The sequence below is a fragment of the Cucurbita pepo genome, chromosome 14, assembly GCF_057944985.1.
Source record: "Cucurbita pepo subsp. pepo isolate OVF chromosome 14, ASM5794498v1, whole genome shotgun sequence".
NCBI lineage: Eukaryota > Viridiplantae > Streptophyta > Magnoliopsida > Cucurbitales > Cucurbitaceae > Cucurbita > Cucurbita pepo.
Window position 1 is genome coordinate 2,500,611 of NC_141811.1, and position 18,810 is coordinate 2,519,420.

Sequence of the window (18,810 nt, forward strand, 5' to 3'; positions counted from 1 at the left end):
CTTGAAGTTTGAAATTGGATGAGAAAAATGAGAGAGGCAGGGCAGGCAAAAAAATATAGATGCTAATAACAAAAATATTACAGGAAAATCTAGAAATTATAACAAAAATAAGGGACTTTCCTCGACAACAAATCTGCTGGAGCAACCTGACACAAAAGGACAGAATCATAAAAGATTTCCCAGTAAAAGGTAAAAAGAAGGGGAAGGAAAAGAAAATTTTAAACTTCCAAGACAGAAGACCATTGGAAAAATTGGCTCTGCAAAGAATGTAAAAAACTCGTGGGTTAAATCCCATCCTGTCTCCCATTATCAGGTAGTAGTAGTTCGAACTTTAGGAATGTACTTTATCTTCGCACCCTTCTCAAATTTTGTCCTCAACTTGGTCTTGCCAGCTTCATTGGCCGAGGACTTGGGAGGCTCCAAGGTAATCGAAATTGCATGTCTGTCGAAGTTTGACGGCTGGAATGCAGAGGAGGTTTCAGGGTCGTTTTGAGTTTCGAAACATACCGAAGACTCGGAATCGGAGGGTAGATTCAATTTGACATGGTCGGCTGTTATAGCCTCCTTCCACCCTGCATCAACAAAACAATTAGACCACCTTCCCCACAAGAAGTAAGAACAAGACGCGTATCCATCCATCAAACGTATATACTTACTTTGTGCAAGGAAAGCTTTTGCAGCATGACTAGAGAACTCCAAGCAAACTGGTTGCGCAGGTTCTTCCCGGATCAAAGAGTTGTTTCCACGGTCACCAGTGTCACCATCCAAAGAGGAGGATCGCGGAGAATACGTATTCAGCAGGGCCTGATCCTCTAGCTTTTCAGTTATCATTTCAGCTTCAGATTCGCCACTTTCACTTTGATCTGGCATTGCACATTTGGTTCCATTACGACTAACTGGCCTCCAATGCTTAACCATTGCCCGATTCGTCGCAGTTTGGACAGATTCCACCTTAATGAACTTCTCCAAATGATTATTAATCTTCTTAGGAGTTTGATGACCATCCTGGCAACCATCTGGAGCTCCAACTGGCTCTTTACTCTCTTGGGTGCAATTTAATAATGCCACTGAAATCGAACCAATCAAAACCTCATGGCTCTTAATTTCCTCTGCCTGGGCTGTTGTCTCTTCCTGAATCCTGGCCTGAAAACGATCTCCATCTCTTTCTGGCTTTGGCTTCCGGCTCCATACTTTTTTCCCACTAACAATGGGTGCAGCCCTTGATTGCACATGGTTACCATGCCTTCGCATATCTCCATTTTTGAGTCCCTGATAATTCTGCTCTGCACGAAAACCATTAGAAAGTCCCCTTTGGGTCTTGGGCAATGCCTGCCACTGGGCAATTACATGCTTATGGCCATTCATTGGTGTTTTCTGATGTTCACCGTTGTGATCAATAGGAAGATGTTCAGGGTAGCCACTGCGAAACCCAGAATGAGACTCGGAATCTTCATCTTCATCAGTTAGAGATTGTTGAGATGTTTCAATAGAAGACGGAGTATGATCAGCCAATATGCCCAAAGAGTCCCTTTCTGAATGACATTCAGTCTGAGGGCTAGATGATTCTTCAAGTAACACATCTTCAATTGTTTCATCTACACTCCCTTCCATATCAACCTTCTCTTCATGTTTTTGCTCCTTTAACCTTTGTTCTTTCTGCCTTAGCTTCTTCTGCCTTTTTCTTTCCAACAGCTCCGCTTGTCTACAGAGTTGCACATGAGTGAGAAACAAGCAATCTAAGACAGATAATTCACAACAAGCAAGCTTTTGAACAGTTAGTATTTTTAGCCAGGTTATTTTATATTCTTATTTTAAGGGTTCAGTGAACCTCCACACGGAGATAGTAGTAGCTTGGCCAAGTTAAGAACAGCAGGATATTCAACAAGACGAAGGATACTGGTTCAAGTAATCTTGATCCTTACCAAGAAATAGTTGTTCAACACAGTAATTTTTGTTCTTTATCAAATAGCATACTTACCATTGATACTACACGACTATTAATGTAAGTAAGAATATTTTTCATCTACTCTGATTAAGACTACCAAGGTGTATTTTATCCTGCTAGATCAGGCTTACTCTTTCCAAAATTCACAGGAAGGTACCATGAAAAAGAGGAAATTAGATGGAAATGACAATGGATATACCTCCTTTGAGCAGCTTCCTCCTCCTCTACCAGCAACTTCTGGCACCTTAAAGCTTCAGCATCCTTATCAGCAAGCCATGTTTTGACCTTAAAAAAACCATAAGTCCCGTGTTATTGAGCAAAAAGTATATATATATATATATATATGTATATAATCATGTCAATATGGATATATGATTACATAATAATAGCATATTGCTTGTATACACCCCAAATCTGCAACAAAGCAAGAGTTATCAGCCAGACAGAACATAAGAAGTGTACTAAAATTGAAGGGAAATAACTTACCAATTTCTGTTCCAACATGAAGCTCATGCAAGCAACCAAGTTTTTAGTTTCAAGACCAATTTTTACAGCCTCCCCATCAAATATATATTTTTGCATCGAAACAGCTGTTCCACATAGGAAGGTTTTTTCGCTTGCATTGTCAAGAATTTCGAATAACTCCTGGGAAGATAATGGAAACCTAGATGGTCTACCTTGTACAATGTCCTGAAAAGGTTCAGGTATGCGATATCAATATGTATTTGTTCACAATAATGCAATGATGATGATAGGTACCAAACTAAAGGCCGGTGGAACATAAACATACCAAAAGGGCAGAACCTGCCCTCAAATAAACATGCGGTAGGGCAGAAAATCCAGGTTTTCCAATGATAACTGTCAGATTCTTGATTACAGCTGACCCTTGTATTCCCTATATGTTTACAGAGAATAATCATTTAAGAGAACGTAAAACAGACAATACCTAAAAACTGCTAGGATTTTCCTACATATTACGTTCCCTTAATTTCCATCCGATAATTTAAAGACTGCAAAGAAAGGATAGACATTTTATTCAAGAATTCAAATGAAGAAGTAAGGAAACTGGGGAATGACTTGCCTCAACTGAGACATTCTTGAATGAGACAGCCTCCTTCGTCTCTTCCCAGGTTAGCTGTATAAAGCATCAATAAATCAGTCTTTTAATAATAAGGGAACTCAACAATGCAGAACAACATCAATGAACAAGTTTTGAAATAAAAGATGAGGCAATGTAGAACAAAGATTACCTTGTCCCAAAATGCTGCTAGTAAATCCCTACTTTTGGCAGAATCCTACAAAGTGCAAATGAATATGTACGTCAAGCAAGCACGAAATCAGTGAGAAAAAGAATATCAGAAGTCAGACTCACAATTTAATTTAATAATCAGCAAGCACGTAGCTCCAAATACGAAGGATGAAGTAATTTTCATAAAATAATGATAAAAAAAACCATCAGATAGAAAAAGAAACACCTTATCAAGCTTTTTCAGCCTATGATGCACTCGTATGTGCCTTCGGTAGTTGATAACTGAGCAAAATTCCCGGGAACACTTCTCACACTTCTGCATTTGAATCTTTAAAGGAGAGAGCAAGGGCCAACCCGGGAGTTCTGTTGAAATAACAAAACATGTTTCAAAGCTATTGAGTCCTAACTGGTAATGGAACGCAAACCATAAGATTTGAATAAAGAATAATGGTACATTCAATGAAAAATTAACCCCCTTCTAGGAGGCCTTGTTATTGTACAAGGATACTCTTGAATTGACTATAAAGAGCAGAGGTATGGACATGTGCATACACACAGAAAAGCTGATAAAGCTTTACTAAAAGAAGGAATTCAACACATATGCTAGAAAATTTATTGTAGCTTTGTTCCTGATACCAGCCACTATGCTTGTTGTCTAAAATTGTTGTATATATCAAAGGATTGTTCTATACTCTTGACTTGAAATGCAAGTGAATGGTACTCAATAAGTCCTATGAAGCAATAATCATTACATCCAAAGGACATAATATGCTACTGCAATACTCCAACATTTCAGAGAGAGCCCCTTCATTGCAGATTGATTTAGTTGAACACTTATAATACCTTGTTGATCGAGAGCATGAAGTAATTGAATCCACTGGACTGGACTCTCACCAGCTCTAGAGAAAGAAAGAAAAGGCTCTTTCCCAATTGCCTGTCTAATAATAGTGTCTAGAGAATCGTTTCCCTCCTCCGATTTCATCACATCTGGATAGTTAGAGGTCTTGAGTTTTGAAACTGGCATCTACACAAGTTTTAAAGATAGAATTCGCACAAAATCAGAAGGGAAATATATTACATATTTACAAGCAATACCTAGTAACCTTGATCATACAAGTACACCAATTAGCGATGAATCAAGGAAAAAAAGCACAAATATTAGCTGTAAAAACTTTCAATCCACTAAGAATGTGCTAGCATATGGGGAAACTATGAAATGGCAAAAGGGCCAAAATACTTTCTAGATGACTAAATTTCCATGCTGGATTCAAGTATTGGCCCCAAGTTACAAATTCATTCCACTGCAAATCGTTCTAGGGGAAACAAGAACAATCTTCCGCAATTTAATAATAAGTACATCCTAAAAAACAGATAAGTTACTAAAAAATATATATATCATAAGAAAACGAAGAGAATTCAATTTATTTACCCCAACATTTACAGAACACTTCCAGGGACTCGAAGAAAGAAATCAAGAACAACAGGGAACGAAGGACGAAAAGTCAGCATTATCTAAACGCCATCTCATTCAAAATAATTACACAAATCTCCCATCATTATAACAAGACACAACACTTTGGCCAAGTTACGTTCACTATTAGAAGAACCCAATATATAGATACAGACGACGTTTCATCCATCTATATAGCATACCTCTGCAGGCATATGAATTGGAACCATCAATTAAACACTGAACCAAAAAAAAAAAAAAAAAAAAAAAAAAAAAAAAAAAAAAGCCCAGCAAGAAAATAACGAAAGAGCGAAACAACCATTTCAAGAACTCCGGCGCATGATCTGTAATCGATAGAAGAAGGCACATAGAAAGCCAATAAGCGGAAACAAATAGAATTAAGAAAAAAACTGAGTGTGATCGATTGACGTACCAGTAAGAACGACAGAGATCGATTCCAAGAAAGAAAGAAGGCGACAGATCGGATCGTATTAGGAGCCGATTTGGAAAGAGTTACAAGGCAGGCCGGAGGAAACGGGCCTGGAAAATTCGAGAAAGTGATCGATGGAGAAGAGAGAAGCTGTTTTCTTAGGAGAGTTTCTTCATAGAGAGAAAAAAAAAATGAAGGCTTGTAGGTGAAAATATAAAGGCATAAAAACGGAGCCCTGTTCCTGCTCACTCCGGCAAAAAACAAAAAACAAAAACAAAAAAGTTTAATATGTAAAGGAGAATTATATGACGTGGAAATTACACAGGCGCACGCGCTGTTGACGTGCGTACGTTACTAAATTTGGATATTGGGCCGAGCAACAAACGGGCCATGTTTCTCGCTTCATTTCTGATATGGGCCCAATTAGCCCAAACATAATTCGCCGAAAGAGGCCCAATTTGAGAGCCATAGGGATGTTTTCGTAAATTGAGATAGTGATCACGTGTTTTTCACGTGTTGCTCCATATATTTAAATAAGCGAAAATATTTTCTCGTTAAGAAACCAAATGTGTCGTAGTCGATTCTTTAATCCTTTTAACGCGTCAACCTAACATTTATAAAATGCGTCTATTAAGAGGAGGTTTCCACACCCTAATGCTTCGTTTCCTTCTCCAACTCTATGGGATTTCACAACCCGTCTCCTTGAGGGTTAGCATCTTCGCTAGCACACTGCTCGATGTTGTCTCTGATACCATCTTCTCAATCTTCCTTTTCTACTGCTTAGGTGGCTTGCCTTTCTTATGCAGTAAATGACCAGTGTCCTAGGTTGAGGCGCGACCTCATAAGTTGCGAGCTAGTATGACTAGATCTGAATCTGAACATCAATATGAACATCATCCATGGGGGTTAGCTAACAAATTCTCCCAAGAGACCATAAATTTGTCGAAGTTTGGGTGAAAGGATCCCCGTATATCAGTTTTAGCTACTAGGTCAACCTACGTGATCCCACACTCCCCGCCTAGAAATAGGTTTACACACAAGGATCCTGTTCAAGAGACCCCTGACCATTTCCACTAGGTTGGGGCATGTATCACGCAACCCTAACCAGCAACACCTAACTCCACGGTACAAGAACCAAAGTAGAGTCTCAACGGTACAGTACCAAAACAGAAAGAGTAGTAGATAGACGGGTGACACTATTCACATTGCTATAGCTTGATGAGTTACCTCGAAAGTTCAGAAACTTAATAGAAATTTTTGAAAGTTCAAGCACTAAATAGACACGAACCCTAAATTTTAGGAACTAAACTTACAATTTAACGAAAAAAAAAAAACAAAATTAGTTTAAACGTAAGGAAGGTAACAAAAATAAGTTCCTCAATCCCAATAACAAAGTTGGAAATGAAAGGAAAATGTTCCATACAAACCCATTAGTATCCCATCGGACTATGCTTTATTTAAGAATATAACAATGTTGGGTTCATCAAAGGCTATTACTATACATATAGGTACATAAACAATCTATATGAACTGTAATTATGGGACAGCTTTTGTACCAAACCTTACCAGTTTGTAGTGTGTTCTGGTAGGCGAAGGAGCAAGGAAACGTAACCAAAGTTGTCATAGCTGATGCTGCCACTCTTGAATTGCATTCAAAAGAGCATAATTTGGTACAAGATTACAGTGCTCAACTTTAAGATTTGTCATCGGAGAAGTGTTGTGCCCACTTTCGAACCATCCTCTTATTGCATCAGCTTCATATGTGAACCCATCAGCAGCAATGAGTGGATCTTTCATAATTTCCTGTAAAATCAATCAAAGGGTTCTCAGTAAGTTCCTTTTTGTTTTTGCTCAGCGAACTACTTCTGGCTAGATTTTGACCTGAAATATGGGACAAGCAAAATGGGCAGGCACGCGAGAGTGTTTCTTCAAGCTTGAACATGAGGCTGAGGCAATGGATCTCATTGGCTCCAAAACACTCCACAACTCCGAGACGAGGTCAGGCCGATTCGACTTTTCCTTCTCGCAGCACCGCAGTGCCACAAGAGCCAACTGTTGTGCTAGATCATGTGGCCAGTCTCCAGCTGATGAGTCCAAAATGGCACCAATCTGGTCATTTTCTAGAGCACATTTTACATCATTTACAATACTTGGAGGTGCTCTGCCAGTTAAAACTCGCAGCAAAGTAACACCAAGAGAATAGACATCTGATTCTGGAGTTAACCTTCCAGTTTCAAGATATTCTGGATCTATATATGAATTATTTTCTTTCGACAAACTATATACCGAGGCCGAATCGAAGGCCTTTTGTTCTTGCGGGATCAAACGAGTGATGCCCAGGCCACCTAGTTTGGCTATAAAGTTGGCATCAAGTAGGATTTTGCTTGGCTTTATATCTCCATGGACAATGCAGGGCTCGCTGTAATGCAGAAATATAAGGGCCAAGCAGATATCAGCAGCAACACGAATCCGTATCTGCCATGGAAGTGGTCGATTTTTGCAGGCAAGGTGGTCTTCCAAGCTGCTGTTTTTCATATTCTCATACACTATTAACCTGGATTCTGGACATGCTCCAATAATTGAAACCAGGTTGGGATGCCTAACCCTGCTCAAGAGCTCAACCTGTTACTCGATAATACAAAACCAAAGCACGAGTTAAAGGTCGGTTGTGCATATAATCATAAACTAGCAAACAAGATATGAACGTGAACAACGTAGTAAAAATATTGAAGGCTTAAGCCAAGAGTAAAGAAAATTCATTTCTAAACTCGTGATCTTGATCATCAAGGTAATCTGTTCTGAAACTTTCCCTTGGGTTGATTCTTTATTAACTATTCTTTTGAGAACAAGATTTACCTCGTATTGGAACGTTGATTGGGAATGAGAACCATACGAAGGAAACATTTTTAGAGCGACATCCATGTGGCGAAGAACGCCTTTATAAACACTGCCATGTCTTCCCTCACCAATCTTCCAGGAAGGGTCAAAGTTTCTCGTTGCTTCAATTATCTCCATGAAGGAGAATGTAGGCATTTCTGCACGGCGATTACACGATGATTCCCTTTCAACCATGTTCTTCAGCTTTCGGAGCTCGTTCGTTGCATCTTCCTGCTCGATCTGCAACTTATCTCGTTTCTCCTTGAAGCTCACTAAGAGATCAACAGCTGCAAACATCTTCTTCTCCAACTCCTCCACATCACACCGGCTCTCCGACGCTTTTCTCTCAAGTAACGATTTCTGCTTGTGGACACGGTGCAGTTCTTTCAAGAGCTTATCATGCTCTTTGTTCATCCTTTCCACTTCTTTTTTCGAACTCGCTAAAATTTCTTCCATCTCCTTTCTTCTCTTCACCTCCTCCACACACGAGCTTTCTAATGATTTAGCCTATAAGATGACACAAAAAGAACATCCTTAATTGAAAACGAAACGTGCGGAAGCTCCGAGGAAATCTTCATAACTCAATCATAACATTTATCTAATCATTAAGCGTTCTTATCCGCGCCCGTTGTAACAAAAGACTACTCTTTCTTTCACAAAACTTGATATTACTTTAGACAACAATCACAAACTACCTTGAATTCAGCATCTACAGCTTCTTCCTCTATCCAAGCCTTCACTCCTTCAAATTCTTTTATGGGCGTAACGTTCATCGATGCTGCTTCTTGCAAACCACTCACCTCGTTCTTTAACAATAGCGTCGTCCTTGAAGTACCCAGGTTTTCGAACTTTGGATCCGTCTGACCTTCATATATAAACCTGCTTATGCTATCAAATGCATTCTCCTGTTCTTGAGCATCTGCAAAGTTCTGCAACAAATGTAATTCTGCTGTCTTCTTTGTGGAAGCCAGAAGTCACAGGAGTCAAGTTTGAATATATGAGATACCTAGAAGATTCAATTTACAAGTCACAGATTCTGGTCTCAGATGGTTTGTATGGTTGATTCCTATTTCCGTGTTCTGCAGCTGCAACTTATTGAATCTTCCCGGTCCACCCTCCCTGTTTTAATAAACATATCATTCACAAGTAGCCCAATGGTCAGTTTTCAGTATAAAGATCGTGAGATCCTACATCAGTTGGAGAGGGGAACGAAGCATTTCTTATAAGGGTGTGGAAACCTCTCCCTTGCAGACGCGTTCTAAAAACCTTGAAGGAAGCCCAAAGGGGAAAGCCTAAAGAGAAAACTATCTGCTACCGGTGGGCTTGGATTGTTACAGATGGTATCAGAGGCAGACACCGGGCAATGTGCCAGCAAGGAGACTGAAACCCGAAATGGGGTGGACACAAGATAGTGTGCCAACAAGGGAACGAGAGTGCCAACGATGACACTGGGCCTCGAAGGGGTGGATTGTGAGATCCCACATCGGTTGGGAAGAAACATTTTTTATAAGGGTGTGGAAACCTCTCCCTAGCATATGCATTTTAAAAACCTTGAGGGGAAGCCCGAAAGAAAAAACTCAAAGAGGACAATATCAGCTAGTGGGCTAGCTCATCAACCAGCCTTGAAATCAAAACCAATTCAAATTCTAAAAGAACAAAGTACCTTGAGTACATAAGGCGCCCTCTGCAGACAAACCATATATGGCAGCATATTGGTGCCTGTTGGGATACAAAGAACGCTTTCTTGGACTTTAACCCTGTGGACATCCTAACAGTGTAATTGAGATATAAATAAACAGATCTCACAAATAACATTATGATGAAACTAAGCATATGTTGCCAAAAACACAAGCAAAAATTCCAGAAAGTTCATAGTAAATTATGCATACTTCAGATTGTATCTTTCTGCATCTAAACCCATGACTAGCCATTTAATACTGTACTGATCAATAATTTCAACAATCCCCCTCTCGACACTGTTCGTCTCGATCAATATCTTTTGCGCTCGTACCTACAAATTAAGCGAATTCATCGATTTGAGTAATAACCAATAAAAAGCTTTTCACTGATAATACCACCTGTCTACCCATTCATTAGTTAAGATAGTGTAGCATGCTATAGCAGTCTTTATAATAATTAAATTTATCTTGAACTAATATGGGAATTGAAATGGTACCCCCAGTTTGGCAAGAATGAGAACATATTGATTAAGAAGTTCAAAAGACTTTTGCCTTTGGAGGTCCTCAAATGCGTTCGCTACATGTTCTTTTAGTGTATTGGAAGATGGATCTTCATGTTCTGCAGGTAAGGATAACATTGTATAAGAACACATATGATACACAAAAGGAACCGGCACTAGAAGTTGTCAATTACTTGAAACAAACAGATCAAAACAAGAGAGAAGTGTCGTCGATTTCAGAGGCTGAAGGAACCCTATATCCGTTCAAAACCAAAAGGGGATTGCATTACAACCAACCAAAAACTAGCCATTCCAGAACCAGATCTGATTTTGAATTGGCAGCTGACATATAAAACCACCCAAGCCCCCTTCACTGATTCAATGGCACATAACTACAGGAAATTGAAAGATGTGAGAATTAGTTGAAGACGGCGAATCACAACCACAATTTCCAATCCCCAATCCTATTGAGAGCACCGTAATGTTGAAGATTTCATTAATTGGGTAGCTTAGAGCTCTTTCTAGACAGTCAACCAGCAGAGATAGCAAATGATGTGAAGCGAAATCGTTAGTAATTGTAGGCATTGAGTAAGAGCATATACTTCAATAGCAGAAGATTGTAGCAACAGAAAAGGAAATCCAGAGGTACAAAACTCACTCCGAGAAGTAGCTCGAGGGGTAAGCTGATGAACATGAAGCAGACAAAAAGTCTTGCCGGCAAAGTTCTGGACAGCCCAAAGGAGAGTAGCTTTGGCGTCGTCGGCGTCGGTTCCCACTGCAACAAAGATAGTGTCTTCAACATCGAATTGCAGGTGTTGTACAGTCTCCTCGGCAGTGCCCATTTGCAGGAAGCTACCAATTGGCAAAGCAGCAATGGAATTCCGACATCTCTCAACAAGAGATCACTGTATGATTGAGATTTGTTTGGGGTTCGACTACGCGGTGCCTGAACCGACAGACGGACGACTCGTCTTAGGTGACGAAGTCACACACACCAACTCAACCAATCAAGCTTGGAATTCTGACGTGGATGCCTTACTACTTGAGTTGGCCGAATTTTCTTTTTTCTTTTCACCCGATAAATATTAAGAATTAATTTATACTTTTCTAATTTACATTATATTCTAAAAATAATGTATAAAATTATTTTGCTTACATTATATCTTTCATTTTAGAATTTGAATTTTCTGGAAAAAAAAAAAAAGTTAACTTTATATGATTCCAATCTAAAATAGAAAAAGTAATCGTTAAACTATCAAGTGAATGCTTTTTTAAAGCTAATTAAACAATCTTGTAATAAAAGCGAACTTAATTATAATCTACTCTAATTAGCATGACCAAACCCATATATTAATAACATAAAAATCTTTTAAAATCAAGATTACACAAATTTGAACTTAAGCTACCACTTAATTTAGATCTCTCAGCTTCCAACATTCAAGTTCAACTAATGCCTGTGTTCAGCATGTGCCTTTGGTCAGAAAATCACATGTGCAATAATTTCAAGCTAATGAAACACTGCATTCCTTCCAAGCTAATGAAAATGTATCAAAAGGGATACAAATGGCTGTAATGTTCATTAAAAAAAGAAGACTTAAAGAAATTAAAATATACGTTCTAATACCTGTCATAGTTCACCTAACACAAGATTAAAAAATGCACTGAATTTCATTCTGGGTAACAACAATAACAATCTAGAACATGTCTCTAACAAAATGGAACTTGAAGCTTCAAAATTGACCACACAAGTTTATTTCTTCTTCTCGCCGCCTCCACCAGCTCTGTATCAAAAATTAATTCAGAGAAAAAAATCCCATTAGAAATGTGTTTTTTTATTAAGTGTAATCATTGAAAACATGTCAAAATTGAATGACGATTAAATTCAATGATAAGAAGGGAAATTGAAAGCCTTTCTAAGAATGACCTCATTTTGCGGAGAACGCTGGACATCTCCTCTCGCTTCTTCTTTGCTCTCTTGTGAGTTCCCAACTTTCTCTTGGCCACTTTCAGTGCTCTCTTGTCCTTCCCAACTTTAAGAAGCTCAGTGATTCTCTTCTCATATGGTGCAAACCCAGCAACTTCCCGGATCAAATTCCTCACGAAGAGAACTCTTTTGCTACTTTTCTATGGTATCAATCAAATTCAGGCAAACATAAATCATGAAAGTCAATTGCTTGTATCTACCAACTAAAATAACTGAAAAAAAAACCAATAATCCAGAGCAAAACCACTATAAATTTGTATGATAAAGAAGCAAATTGACAATATGCATATGCTCAAGAGCCCGACAAGTGCACTTCTTTGCTAATTTCCAACATCATCAATCTAATTGAGCGCAAGTGTCCATAAGGTAGCAGCTAAACTATCGTTGAATGATACTGATATGAACTAAACAGGTCTTCCATAAGACTTCAAATATATGATGAAAATCTATCCTCTTGCTTTTAAGCTTTTGTAAAGTAATAACTACAAACGATAAATATATATATTTTTTTTTATATAAAAAAAAGTCCTACTAAATAACCCCTCTCAAGATTCATTTCGCAACAGGTAAACCCCACCTTCATCCTCCACAAAAATCCCAGATAAGTAAAGAGATGCATACAATCAACTCAATAAAAATTTAACGAATGTCTATCATTACAAAATGTACATTGAACAAAACACAAAATTAACTCACTCCTTTACGATCTGAGGGGCGGGGAGCCAACTCTTTCTTCGTAACAATGTGTCCTTTGTTAAGTCCCACGAAGAGACCAGTATTCGGCTGCTTCGGAGCCATCGCCTGTCCAGAAAATAAATACATTTATACGATAACAAAACAAATATACTGCGAATCAGAAGTTCATCTACAGTAACGATAACAGAAAACTCGACTGCTTATTCACCCGAAAACAAAAAAGTACTATGAACTACTCGTTTAATCCAGGGGAATGCATAGTAAACGTCAGTAGAAGAATCAAAATCTGGAGCAAATAACCAAACTCGAAAATATTGTGTTCAATTATAGTACATCAAAGATGGAGAAGGAGAAGCAAAAGAAACGAAGATCATGAAAGGATTCTCGACGTACCTTCTCGGATAAACTTTAACCAAATGATCGGAGGCGAGCGAAAGGGTTCACTAGGGTTTCGGGAGCTTCGGCTTATAAGAAAATATTGACAGGTGATGGTTTCTAAACGTTAATGGGCTTTATTGGGCTTTCTTCCACAAACGTTAATGGGCTTCTGTTAGAAACTATGAAATTGAGCCCAATAGAAAAGATAAAAGCCCAAATTAAACAATCATACAAGATGAACGGGATTAAACCAGCAGTAGAAGATGAACAGGATCGTTCATTTGGTTCATAACTCGTTCATTTGATTCATCTGGATCATATCCTCTTCGATTTATCTTCTATTTTGATAGATGAATCATCTTGATACAGGTATAACATTAATACTTTTATGCCTATATAAAGGGTTGTCTAGAATTTAATTGAGTTCGAGTGTGTGAATTCCATCGATATCTGTAAAAGTTGATGTTCGGCCCTTAAGAATTCGACTACATCACTCAGCTGCTAAATCAATAGTTTCTTAACCATTCTATGTTCTAAACTTTTGGGTAATTTTCTCTACTCCTTCCCTACAATCTCCCACAACTCGCTTAGCTCCCACCTTCACGGCCAACCTCAACTCTGCAATGCTCTGTTGCACCTCAGTTGCTGATCTACTTGCCCTTGAAATGACCACATTCTTAAGATCTTCACCCTGTTCTCCAGCATTCGAAATCCATTGTCTCAAGTTTGATACTACTAATGCTATCTTCTGGATGATCTTCTCAATTATGTCCCTGCATTTCCCTCCTACTTCTCTAGCCATTCCTTTCAGCTTGGCCAATAAGTTCTCGGCCCTTTCCACAGTTTCTTCGACTGCAAACTGTTCGCTAGAATCGAGCCAAGTATCGCCAGCTGATTCCTGTTCACGGAGATCGCTGTCCACCATTACTTTGATGCCACGCCTTTCCCAGCTATCTCTAGCCTCTTCAAGTGCTTTTGCTTGTTCTCTTGCTCTTTTTGCTTCATCCTCTGCCCAAGCTCTGCGTGATGAAACAAAAAGACATGGTGATGAAAGTAAAACCAGATTCCTTCTCACGGTGAAGATCTTCATTGATGGCAGAAAAATGCTTCAAATTTCACATGAACAGAGGCAAAGGATTAAGATAAACAAACAAATCACGGGCTATTTACCCAATCATTTCATGTCCAGTGTCAGCCTCAAACAAGAAAAGAGCTGCAAAAACCTTACCTGGCTATGGACAACGCCTTCCTCTCAACTTCAAGCTCATACTGCAAGCGGGAAATTTCCTGGTTTTCAATTTCAGCTTCTTTCCTGAGTTTGTTGATTCTTTCCTTTTCATGGGAAACCTCTACTTTGTTACTCATCAGGCCTTGCAACTGTTCCTCCAACTCATATCTTAACTTTGAAAGAACTTCCATTTCCGATTCAATAGCAGCTTGTTCCCTCATCAAGCTGATATTATCTCTCTCTCTTTCGGATCTTAATCTTTCCAATTCTTGCTTTGTCTCTTCTGCCATTTTCTCCACAGCCTCAACCTTTTCTCTTTCAATGGAAAGTTCTTTCTCGAAGCTGCCATTAATATCTTTCTCAACTTGAGCTACCAACGCACTATGTGCAGCAACAGCATTTTCCGCCATTGATTCAGCTTCAATCCTTGCAAGCTCCTCGCTTACCATATCAGAAGCCTCCCCTGTTGCAAGAGCAATGGCAGCTTGTGCTTTTGTTACTGGCTTATCCGGCTGGAACAGCCTTGTATATCCTTTAAGAAGCAAAGTTAGTTTTGACATGAATTTCTTAAGGAGAATGTTTTTGCGAATTGCAATTTTATGCACGCACCAAATGCAAGAGCTATTATTCCCTGTTCTCCAGCAGAAAGATCAGCAACAAGTGCAGGACAAGCATCTGGATGGATCTTATCAGTATCAATAAATCCAGAAACTTGGCGGAGCATCTGCATATCAGTCAAGCCAAACTCTCACAAAGATGATTCTTATATACAAAAGTGAAGATGTCGAAGTCAAGCTTCAAATAATTTGACCTTTCCGTCTGCCTCTGGCAGCAGTCTTTTTTCAAGGGCCATCTTCCAACTCACAAGATCTTGACGTGATAAAGGGCTGCAGTTTTGGACATAATATAAACAGCAGAAGCAATTTAGCTCGTATTATGGTTGATGAGAAAGAAACCACAAATCAAAGAAGGCCAGTCAATGCAATTGAATATGTTAAGAAGTCCAACGTCGAAGAAATATCATTAATGGTGAATAACCTTTCGGGAGAGAAATGAAAAGGACCCTGGTCTTCGTCCAACGTCGAAGAAATATCATGTCTCGAAAGCTTGCTTGAAATCAGTCCAGCTTCTGCTAAACCTGGAATATATAGGTGAATCAGAAGGTGTAATAGAAAAAGCTCATATCCCATGAGTCAAGTATCCTAATTCCTACTGACCTTGAATAGATGCGAAATCAGGGTCTTCTGGTGTAATATCATCAAAAGCAAGCTCAGTAATATTCTGTATATACATTGCTTGGTATACTTTGAATGTTGTGTTCCTAGGAATTAAAACGATTCCATTGTATCATAAGATATATTCAGGAAAACCATAACTAAAAAAGTTCACCATTTCAATACCCTAAAGCTGCAATGATAATTACCTTGAAAGAACACTGCTTGCAGACACCAACCAACGAGCATATTCACGACGAGTACATAGATCGCTAGGTTCGACGTCAGCCTCTATCACCTGAAGAATTTACAATCTTTAAAATACATTATCTTGAGTATCTGAACCAGTAGCTGTGTGTTAATCAGAAGGAAGCATTTGGAGAGGCATCACACAGTACCTTTAAACCTTGCAGTGCTGCCAATGCCTGCCCCTGAACCTGATCCACTGCTGCAGGAACTAGGACCTTGCCAGGAAGTGTTTTAACAGCTGCAGACACCATAGGAGCAGGAAAACCTGCAGAAGAAAATAAAATCCCTTGTAGTTCTGGTTTGGCAGCAGTACTATTCATCATAGTTTCATGATTTTTCACTTGAACATCTGCCAATGGATAAGCTGTGATACAGACTAATGCCGCTTCAAATAATCCTCTTCCTATTTGCTGTTCTATGGTTGATGCAGTTTTTGTGGGGCTCAAATCCTTTGGGTGATTCAGCCACAGTCTCTTTGTCAAATAATCCACAATCCTTGGCTTTTGTGTAGCTACATATGCTAGAAATTTCTTGCAATGAAGAATCTGTAATTTCATTTACAGGAGGACCAAATGTCTCATCCTGGTTGCCAGAATTATAGTTTGATGAACTATCATCATACACTGGCAAGCTCTTAGAGCTGAAATCATAATTTTCACTCGTGTCAGCGGTTTCATCCCGAATATCAGTTTTAATATTTCGTTCATCTTTTAATATATTCATTTCAGGTTCATGACAGTTGTTAACATCTTTAAAACAAGAAGCTACTTTAGCATCAATCTCAAATTCGGGTGAGATCGAGGAACACAAACTTCTGGAAGCAACTAATGTAACAGCTAACGAGGAATCAGATCGAAAATCTTCTAGCAAGGAAGCAACATTATTGACATCATTATTGCTAATGCTGGATGAGAATTCAACATCATTTTCTGTATATGAAGAAGATTCCTCTTGATTACCTGAATTACCAGCGAGAGTTCCATCATCTGCATTCATACTGCTATCTTCTTTTTCATCTTCATCAAGGCTATCATGTCCAGTATCAGAATCCAACAATAATTCTTGCTGCATGCTTAAGGCCTCCATTTGCGGCTTTTGTCCTATGAATTGTCATAGACATATACGCGCAGTAGTCAGATAAGAACACAGGTCAATTATAAAGAGTTGGGGGCAATAAACATGAGCATTGAAACAAAGCCAAAGAACAGTTTGCAAGTATACAAGAAAACTACTTACTGGAACCATTCTGCTTGTTTATTGACCATGCTGCAAAGGTGATTCCTGAGACAAGGATGAATCCAGTAACTCCAATCCCCACGAACCCTGAAAGAAACTACTTCAAAACCATTACTACTCATTACTTAAAAGAGTACTCGAGCACATAAGGTAAACTTCAAAAGCTACATTAATGTCAAAATCTCAAAATGAAAAGGCTTAAATTGTTTCCAGGAACTAAATGATGCCACTAAACACCATTATACGCATAACCAATCAACGTTTCAACTACAAATGGACCTTCCACATGGAATTGAAATCTACCATGTCATGGTCATTACAGCATTAGTGTTTTATCATATAGAACTAAATAACGGCAATGGCAATGCAATTCAACATGGGGCGAGAAGCATTTCTCCAATAATTCAAACCCATGTTCTCATATTGGAGGCAAGAACGAAATATTTTTTTTACAGAAGTGTAGAAACCTCTTCCTAAAAGCGCGTTTTAAAACCATGAGATTGACGACAATACGTAACAGGCCAAGTGGACAATATCTGTTAGCGGTGGGCTTGTGCGGTTATAAATGGTATCGGGGCCTGACACTGGAGGATATTGGACCCCGAAGGGTGAATTGTGAGATCTCATATTGGTTGGAGAGGGAAACAAATATAAGGAATAGAAACCTCTCCACAAGTTCTAAAACCGTGAGGTTAATGGGTTAATGACTATACGTAACAGGGCCAAAGCGGATCATATCTAGAAGCCCAAGAAAATAGAAAATAACAGCTCCACCGGATATTTAGATTCTCGTTTCCCTTTATGCTCAGCAATCAAACAGACCACCAAGAAAAATCATAAGGAAGTTTAAAGAAGTGCAGTAAGTACCTCCAAACCACTTCTTTCTCCGTAAGTCCAAAACCTCCTCCCCGGAATCAGATTCCGACCACCCAGAGAATCCATCAGTAGTCGACTCCGACTCAGCAAAACAAACTCCACTGCGACGCAGTCCATTTTCTCTCTCGATTATCACGCCATTATGAACAATAGGGCGGGAGATCACGCGGAGCCAAGGATCCAATTTCGTCACTCTCGCCCGAACAAGAACTGAGGGGAATTTGCCGCAATTCTTGCTATTCAGAGCGAGCCTAAGCTGGAGAGAGCTCGGTGAACACGTAAGAGGAGTGGAAGCCATGAAAAATCCTACTCCAATAGCAGATTGAGTATCTTACAATAAAATGAAGAATCAACAGGAGCTATGATTCAGGAAGCTATGGCGGATAATTCTCGCTTCAAATTGAGAAAAGAAAAATTGAGGTTGAATTACAGAAGAGCATCAAGAATAATGTTTTTGGGGTTAAAAGGATTGAAGAAAAGGATGACATCTTTTTTTACTTATCTCTCCCTCCGAACGAATATGTCTGTACGTTTCATGGTTTCACTATATAAATTTTTTTTATTTCGACGTGGAAGAGGAAAATTGTGGAGCTTTTAATAAAATATAATATTTTAACTAATTAAATTACTTTACATAAATAGAGAAAAAAAAAATCAAATTTCACTCTTATTTGTTACAACAATTCTACGAAAATAAATTTCTAATAATTACAAATCCAACCAATTTCAGGTAATAAGAAATGGCAACCTTACCGAGTGTAATCTCAACTCATTCTTATGCTAGAAGTCATTTCCATACCAAAAAAAATTAGAGCCTAC

General features: G+C 38.8%; 3 protein-coding genes and 1 non-coding gene across 6 annotated transcripts; all 4 read right to left on the reverse strand.

Moving 5' to 3' along the window:
• Positions 1 to 44: 44 nt before the first annotated feature.
• LOC111810086 (C2H2-like zinc finger protein) lies at positions 45 to 5,313 on the reverse strand. Its single transcript, XM_023696657.2, has 10 exons — positions 5,078 to 5,313; positions 4,038 to 4,218; positions 3,421 to 3,557; positions 3,196 to 3,240; positions 3,027 to 3,080; positions 2,736 to 2,840; positions 2,432 to 2,635; positions 2,145 to 2,230; positions 657 to 1,702; positions 45 to 572 (listed from the first exon to the last, which is right to left on the reverse strand). Exons 2-10 carry the CDS (start codon positions 4,216 to 4,218, stop codon positions 310 to 312), a joined length of 2,121 nt encoding a protein of 706 aa, XP_023552425.2. The 5' UTR covers positions 5,078 to 5,313; the 3' UTR covers positions 45 to 309.
• Positions 5,314 to 6,413: 1,100 nt separating this feature from the next.
• On the reverse strand, positions 6,414 to 11,169 carry LOC111810087 (U-box domain-containing protein 32). 3 transcript variants are annotated; one of them, XM_023696658.2, is made up of 9 exons: positions 10,789 to 11,169; positions 10,128 to 10,249; positions 9,841 to 9,962; positions 9,615 to 9,719; positions 8,958 to 9,070; positions 8,647 to 8,870; positions 7,931 to 8,458; positions 6,956 to 7,696; positions 6,414 to 6,877 (listed from the first exon to the last, which is right to left on the reverse strand). In XM_023696658.2, the coding sequence occupies exons 1-9, from the start codon at positions 10,970 to 10,972 to the stop codon at positions 6,695 to 6,697; spliced, it is 2,322 nt and encodes a 773-aa protein (XP_023552426.2). In that variant the 5' UTR covers positions 10,973 to 11,169; the 3' UTR covers positions 6,414 to 6,694. The 3 variants fall into 3 exon arrangements, with proteins under 3 accessions (XP_023552426.2, XP_086973875.1, XP_023552427.2); XM_087117749.1 differs by lacking the exon at positions 10,789 to 11,169 and adding an exon at positions 10,325 to 10,780 and having other exon boundaries at positions 10,183 to 10,249; XM_023696659.2 differs by lacking the exon at positions 10,789 to 11,169 and adding an exon at positions 10,325 to 10,780.
• Positions 11,170 to 11,630: 461 nt separating this feature from the next.
• Positions 11,631 to 13,241, reverse strand: LOC111810090 (large ribosomal subunit protein eL36). Its single transcript, XM_023696663.2, has 4 exons — positions 13,204 to 13,241; positions 12,811 to 12,915; positions 12,055 to 12,254; positions 11,631 to 11,911 (listed from the first exon to the last, which is right to left on the reverse strand). Exons 2-4 carry the CDS (start codon positions 12,910 to 12,912, stop codon positions 11,881 to 11,883), a joined length of 333 nt encoding a protein of 110 aa, XP_023552431.1. The 5' UTR covers positions 12,913 to 12,915; positions 13,204 to 13,241; the 3' UTR covers positions 11,631 to 11,880.
• On the reverse strand, positions 12,811 to 18,521 carry LOC111810089 (uncharacterized). The gene is made up of 11 exons (XR_015411735.1): positions 17,983 to 18,521; positions 17,116 to 17,202; positions 16,029 to 16,979; positions 15,840 to 15,928; positions 15,634 to 15,737; positions 15,455 to 15,554; positions 15,228 to 15,303; positions 15,026 to 15,140; positions 14,417 to 14,948; positions 13,204 to 14,207; positions 12,811 to 12,915 (listed from the first exon to the last, which is right to left on the reverse strand). It is a non-coding gene; the product is annotated as an uncharacterized LOC111810089 (transcript).
• Between the last annotated feature and the right edge of the window lie 289 nt (positions 18,522 to 18,810).

Bases quoted from the DNA above. Each gene is read 5' to 3' on its own strand.
- LOC111810087 (XM_023696658.2), bottom strand. From the start codon at position 10,972: ATGGGCACTGCCGAGGAGACTGTACAACACCTGCAATTCGATGTTGAA. The intron at 9,963-10,127 runs GTACCATTTCAA...CTTAATTTGTAG, and splicing joins TCATTCTTGCCAAACTGGGG to GTACGAGCGCAAAAGATATT. The intron at 7,697-7,930 runs GTAAATCTTGTT...ATCGAGTAACAG, and splicing joins AATCAACGTTCCAATACGAG to GTTGAGCTCTTGAGCAGGGT.
- LOC111810090 (XM_023696663.2), bottom strand. From the start codon at position 12,912: ATGGCTCCGAAGCAGCCGAATACTGGTCTCTTCGTGGGACTTAACAAA. The intron at 12,255-12,810 runs GTGAGTTAATTT...TTGATACCATAG, and splicing joins GCCCCTCAGATCGTAAAGGA to AAAAGTAGCAAAAGAGTTCT. The intron at 11,912-12,054 runs GTCATTCTTAGA...TTTTTGATACAG, and splicing joins AGCGTTCTCCGCAAAATGAG to AGCTGGTGGAGGCGGCGAGA.
- LOC111810086 (XM_023696657.2), bottom strand. From the start codon at position 4,218: ATGCCAGTTTCAAAACTCAAGACCTCTAACTATCCAGATGTGATGAAA. The intron at 3,558-4,037 runs GTATTATAAGTG...TTATTTCAACAG, and splicing joins TCATGCTCTCGATCAACAAG to AACTCCCGGGTTGGCCCTTG. The intron at 3,081-3,195 runs GTAATCTTTGTT...TGCTTTATACAG, and splicing joins TAGCAGCATTTTGGGACAAG to CTAACCTGGGAAGAGACGAA.